General features: G+C 34.5%; 1 protein-coding gene across 1 annotated transcript; it reads left to right on the top strand.

Moving 5' to 3' along the window:
* Positions 1 to 220: 220 nt before the first annotated feature.
* LOC113308067 lies at positions 221 to 4,488 on the top strand (the record flags this gene model as incomplete). The annotated part of the gene is made up of 3 exons (XM_026556538.1): positions 221 to 235; positions 3,632 to 3,963; positions 4,343 to 4,488. Coding segments are annotated over exons 2-3 (477 nt in total), but the record flags the coding sequence as incomplete, so codon positions are not given.
* Between the last annotated feature and the right edge of the window lie 2,649 nt (positions 4,489 to 7,137).

Genomic DNA, 7,137 nt, shown 5'->3' with positions numbered 1-7,137 from the left:
TCTCCTAAACTCCCTAGAAAACACCTGTTAGTCGTTGGGGAGTTTAAAAAAAGCTCTTGAACTCCCTGTTAGTCATAAAACCCTACAATACTAGGGAGTTGGTTGCTTTAGGGAGTTCGAAGGAGTTTTTAGTGTATTTTGGTCTCACAACAAATCTCTCAAAAGAGTAGAGATTTGGGAAGGAGTTTGGTGCGTAGAAAACCATAGGAGAAAGAAGAGGAAACGTTTTTTCCAGGTATGTTTTTTTTTCTTCTTTGATCTCCATGATTGTTTATAGTTTGATTTGTGTTCTATTTTGATTTTTTTTCATATCTTTGATCTCCATGATTGTTTATTTTGATTGTGTATAGTTTTTTTTGTGCGTACTCTCTCTCTCGGTCAAAACCCTAATAGTGTTTTTCGTATAGATTTTTCTGAAAAACATGTTCCTGCCCTGTTTGTCGAGACGATTCTGACATACCTATAAAACTCATTCCTTTGTGATATAATTTTTATGTTAAAGAGGAGTTTCTTAGCTTTGCAACCAGACCAAATTTATTGAATTCCATCACACAATGATTTTTGTATGATTTTTTGAGTAAATACCGTGAAATCTAAAAAAATTCTGACGACGTATTCAAGTCCTGAAAACGTGATTCCTTCCCTGTTTGTCGAGACGATTCTGACATACTTATAAAACTCATTCCTTTGTGATATAATTTTTATGTTAAAGAGGAGTTTCTTAGCTTTGCAACCAGACCAAATTTGTTGAATTCCATCACACAATGATTTTTGTATGATTTTGTGAGTAAATACCGTGAAATCTAAAAAATTTCTGACGACGTATTCAAGTCCTGAAAACGTGATTTCTTCCCTGTTTGTCGAGATGATTCTGACATATCTATAAAACTCATTCCTTTGTGATATAATTTTTATGTTAAATAGAAGTTTCTTAGCTTTGCAACAAGACCAAATTTGTTGAATTCCATCACACAATGATTTTTTTATGATTTTTTGAGTAAAGATTGTGAAATCTAAAATTTTCTGACGACGTATTCTAGTCCTGAAAACGTGATTTCTTCCCTGTTTGTCGAGATGATTCTGACATATCTATAAAACTCATTCCTTTGCGATATAATTTTTATGTTAAATAGGAGTTTCTTATCTTTGCAACAAGACTAAATTTGTTGAATTCTATCACACAATGATTTTTGTATGATTTTTTGAGTAAAGATTGTGAAATCTAAAATTTTCTGAAGACGTATTCAAGTCCTGAAAACGTGATTTCTGCCCTGTTTGTCGAGATGATTCTGACATATCTATAAAACTCATTCCTTTACGATATAATTTTTATATTAAAGAGGAGTTTCTTAACTTTCCAACAAGACCAAATTTGTTGAATTCCATCACACAATGATTTTTGTATGATTTTTTGAGTAAAGATTGTGAAATCTAAAATTTTCTGAAGACGTATTCAAGTCCTGAAAACGTGATTTCTGCCCTGTTTGGTTTAGACCTTTGGGCACAGATATCAAACCCATATTTATTTCTTATCATTTTTATGTTAATGAGGGATTCCTCGGCTTTCTAAAGAGACGAATTTGCTGAATTTCATCACCATAGAATCTCTTCTTTCTTGCTTTGTTAAGTTCTAGTATTAGTCTAAGTACTAATGTATCTAACATGTCACACCATAGAATGGAAAAATCCATCCAATCTTCTGAAAACAACAAGAAGAAAAAGAATGTTAGGAAGAACAAGAATACAGAACCGGAAACGGAAGTGACTACGAATTACAAACAATGGACAACTCAAGAGACTGAGAAATTATTGGAACTGTTGGTAGAAGCTACACTTGAGAAGAAGAAAGACACTAGTGGATGTTTTACTAAGAGAATAGTGGAAGAGGAGATACTTCGAAAACTTAACCAAGCATGTGGTTGTGACAAATCTTTTGAGAACTATAAAGGGAAACATAGATGGCTGAAGACTAGATTTGGTCAATACCAGGATTTGTTTAAATCTTGTACTTCTGGATTCGGTTGGGATGATGCTAACAAGATGATTACTGGATCCGACGAGATGTGGAACAATTACTTTGAGGTATGTGTGTGTTACTTACTGACAACTAATTTGATATTTTTTCTTCTATTTTGTGCAGAGTTCTAATTTATGCTTTATCCTTTATTTATTTTGTGTGTTAACAGAGCCATCCAAACCAAACTAACTTAAGGGAAGATAATGGTAAAGACTATGGTGACTTGCTTATTGTTTTTGGGAATAAATGTGCTTCTGGAAAAGTTACAGTTGATCTTACCCATGAGGGTACAAGTGCTAGAACCTGTGATAAGGAAGATGAACAAGATAATTACTTCGATGTTGATTATACTCAACGAGAGCAATATGATAGTGCTTTTAACGTATCATACGTGGGATATGGCTTAGAGGAAAGTGATGAACAAGATAAAGATGAAACTAAAGATATGAACACAACGAAAATTCCCGTCAGAAAAACGGCACCAAAGAAAAGACCAAGGTGTGACATTGGTGACTCTTCTACATCAACTAATCCTACTGGGCAGTCTGATTATCTAGAGAAATTGATTGCCAACAGTTCATCGATTGCTTATTCTATTGATTCAATGCATGCTCTTATTGCGAAAGAGAAAGAAGACCGCAAAATTGAAAAAGAAATGCGTAGAATTGATAAGGATAAGAAAGATAACCAAGTATGGGATCTTGTTTATGGCATGAATGAAATTTCTTTGGAAGATAAACTGAAAGTAATTGAAATGCTGGACAACAATCACAAGAAGAACTTATTCATACGTTTTACTCCTGAAGAGAGAAAGTTGTGGATTGGTTCAAAGTTAAAAGCATAAACCTGTCATCTTTGCAAGTTTCTATTAGGTTTAATGGGATTTTAGAGTTACAACATTTGATCGTTTTTCTTCGTAACTATTAGTATTTAATTTTTTTTCTCCAAGTCGGGAACTTATTATTATGGATTGATTGCTACTAATTTTTATGGATTGACATCTTTATGGTTGTTATGATTGAATTTATGAACTTTATATTCTATATGCTTATTTTCTATATACATATACTTTTATGCTTTTGAAATAATGATGATTCTAATAAAAAAAGTGCTTTTATCATCTTTTTAGGTGAACATGTCTGATTTGGATTTATCTACTGATAGTGAAGATGAAGCCTTTGATACAGAAGAAGAAAGCAGTGATGATGAAGAGGTAAGCAACAATAATGAATTTGAACTATCCATATTTTTGAATATACTTTCAGCGGTGCATTCATGGTTGATGGATATAATCAAGCAATTGCAATACATACAAAGTCAGCGTATTGAAAGACCAATGAGACGCCCAGTTACTTTGTTTGGATATAACTATATAAGGAGAGTTTTGCGTCAAGACCCAGAAGATTTTCGAAGAAGTTATAGGATGTACCCTGATATTTTTCTAAAACTATGTTGTATCATTAGAGAAAGTACATCATTATGTGATATAAGATGTGTTTCTATTGAAGAAATGCTTGGTACATTTTTACTCGTTGTTGGCCAAAGTTCACGATATTGCACAATACGTGACACATTTGGTCGCTCTCGATGGACAGTTAGTAAAAACTTCAACAGGATGTTGCGAGCTTTAAATGCTATAGCTCCGAGGATGATGGCTAAGCCAACAAGTGCAACTCCATTTAAAATTCGTGAGAGTACACGATTTTATCCTTACTTTAAGGATTGCATTGGAGCTATGGACGGTACAAATATACCAGCAATGGTAGAGAAAAGAAATGCAGCTGTTTATCGGAATCGACATGGAATTACATCTCAAAATGTGTTAGCGGTTTGCAACTTCGACTTGGAGTTCATATACGTGCTCAGTGGATGGGAAGGGTCTGCTCATGATTCGAAAATACTTAACGACGCCATGACAAAAAGAAATGGACTGAAAATACCGCAAGGTAATTTTACTTTTATCTAATGTGAAGTTTTGAGTTTTTTGGTTAAGTTATTTTCGGGTTCTACTTGACGAAGTTTTCTTTTTGTGTTTTATTCAGGTAAATATTACTTGGGGGATGGTGGCTTTGCAAACCGACGATATTGTTTAACACCATTTCGTGGACAACGTTATCATTTGAAAGAATTTTCTGGTACGGGTAATCATGTAGGCTGAAGAATTATTTAACATGCGTCATGCTTCTTTGAGGAATGTAGTTGAAAGATTGTTTGGTGTTGTGAAGTCTCGTTTCTTGATCTTTAAGTCTCAACCTCCATTTCCGTATCAGGTGCAAGCGGAGATAATGACAACTTGTGCAGGCCTACACAACTTCTTACGAAAAGAATGCCGTTCAGATGAGTTTCCGGTCGAGGAAGAGGAAGATAGCCATCCATCAACGCTTGTAAATGACGACGAAATTTTGACACAACAAACTCAAGAACAACAACGTCAAGAAGCTAATGCATGGAGAAAGAGTATAGCGGATGATATGTGGGAAAATGTTCGTGAACAAAGGGAGTTAGAATTGTATGGAGACCGTTAAATTGAAGGGAAAAAAATATCTCGTTACACAAAATAATATACTATTGATACAGAGATATGATCATTTTCATTTATTTTTTTCTTTTGATTAAAGATCAATGTTATTTGCAAATGAGGGTTTATTGTTTCTTAAAAGAGAATGAGTTAGGAGTGAACTCTCTCAAACTCCCCCAAACTCCCCCGAACTCCCTCTAATAAACTCTCTCAAAATCCCTACACTCCCCCAAACTTCCTGAACTCAAAAACACCAAACTCTCTCAAACTCCCTACACTCTCTCAAACTCTCTCAAACTCTCTGAGATTTAAAATACACTCAACTCCCCCGAAATCACTCGAGGACTAACCCCCTGTAAAATTATTATATGAATTAATACATAACTGGTTATGCATACTATCTTTTCAGGCATAACTCGTTATGCAGCCTAATTTTTCAGGGGTATAATTGGCAACGCAACTTGGACATCACATATCTAAAAATCCGCGCCTTAGAATTTTACAAATTTTATATCGTTGGAAATCTTTTTAAAAGAGCTACGCAACGAGTACAAACAAGAATATCAAATTTTTGTTTTTAACGAAAAAATCGGAGGTGATCCTCATTTTAGGGAAATTTTTTGAAAACTTGATAATTAACCATTATGCAGTCGCCCAAAACGATGCATAACACATTCTGCAGACGCATAACGAATTATGCAACCATTTTCTCCACTGCATAACAAAGTTATGCATCTATGGCAAGTTATATAGCAATTGTTTTGGTTGATTTTAGTGCGTAAATAAAAAATTGATGCATAATGCATTATGCATCCATAATTACGGATGCATGTCAGATTATGCATCTATTTTCTCGATGCATAAAAGATTGTTCAACAATTTTATCGATGCATAATGCATTATGCAACCATATTTTCGGATGCATAACATTTTATGCATCTATTTTCACTACTGCGTAACATGTTATGCAGATATTATTGTAGGTGCATGACAAATTATACAGTCTTTGTATTTGTTGGTTTCAATAGTAACAAAAAAATTGTTGCATAACGTGTTATGCAACCGTTTTCTGGACTGCATAACAAGTTATGCAACAATTTTTCTAGATGCATAACAGGTTATGCATCCATTTTCACAGCTGCATAACAAATTATTCAACCATTATGACCAACACCAATATCAATACATCTGTAGCTTCCCAACCAACAACACATTCTTATTATTGTTTATATTTAAATTTGGCTGGATTGTGTACTCACTAGCATTGGATTGGAGTTTTGAGTTTAAATTTCAAGACAAAATAGTACCATTAGCATTTACCAAAAGTGACAGTGTTTTAAGTGACAGTTACAAATATCTCAAATAGGCTTATGGATTTGGAGGAGCAAATGCATCAGGTTTCAGTATTCCCACACCTTCGTACCATTTGAGAAAAATAAACAAAAGTGATTAATCCCAATCCATGCAAAATAGTTGATCAAGCCATGAACAGAAAGAAAGTCACTAAGGTATGCTCACAAACGCATGAGGGAACCACTTCGAGAATGCTCCAACCTTTAGTTTTACTATCAGAGCATACAATACGTAACAAGGGAAGTAAGTTAGAGCCAGGCAAAGATACCTGTAGATAAAGTTCTCGTGAGTGGACGAGTGTGAAAGCGGAATATATAGAATAGCTTAAGATTTAACTTACCATAAAGGTGCCCATGGTGTCGATAGATCTAGGAATTGGTAAGTCCACCTGGAAAAACAAATGAAACTACCAATTCAGTGAGAAGATTAAAACTTTTGCTCTGTTCGTCTCTTGTTAAGATGAAAACTCTCTACGGTGTTTTGTTATCTTACCATGAAACACCACAGGCGTGAAGAACCCATAGGAAAATGCCGTATGTACAATTAAATAGTAAGAAATATGCAAACCGAAACAATAAACACAATTAATGAATCAGACAATAGAAATTACATCAATCAAAAGGATCTGAGAATAGTTTGGATCGTATACCTAAATCAGATCTAGAAAAAGTTAAGATTCAAATACACAAAGAGAATTGAGAACGAAAATAGAAAAAGAAACCAGACGAGCAACAGATTTTGAAAATCGATCTCCGATTTGCTGATCTTTTTGTTCGACTCTCTTATCTCGTTTCTTTCTTCCCCGAAGGAAAGGGTTTCACCTTTAAAAGAAACAAAAACCCGATAAAACTTAATTTCAATAATTTTGGGTCAGACAATAATTTTTTTCTAAAAAATGGGTGCGCGCTTTTAAATTTCTGGGTGTGGGTTTCTCAGTGGAAGAAATCTGAAAAATGGGTCTCACTGTAGTTTTCACATATCAATTTCTGTATACAAATTTGGCATTGTTGGGCTTGAATTGCACCATTCAATTAGATTTCCTTTCTGAACTGTAGAGCTTAGGCCTCTGCATAAGCTCTACAGTCGATCTAGGGAACTTTGGCCTAAAATTGAATAGGCATAACTTTCCTTGGTATCATCGTGTAGCATCGACGGACGAACTATGTACTTCAGGTGTTTTCAGCATCGTTATTGGAACTTTATCCTTGTGATCGGACGCAAGGATTTGTATCGCAGTTGGTTATAAAGC

The sequence above is a fragment of the Papaver somniferum genome, chromosome 9 (genome assembly GCF_003573695.1).
Source record: "Papaver somniferum cultivar HN1 chromosome 9, ASM357369v1, whole genome shotgun sequence".
NCBI lineage: Eukaryota > Viridiplantae > Streptophyta > Magnoliopsida > Ranunculales > Papaveraceae > Papaver > Papaver somniferum.
Note: the sequence above shows the minus strand (reverse complement) of the source record. Positions and strands in the feature narration are given on the sequence as shown.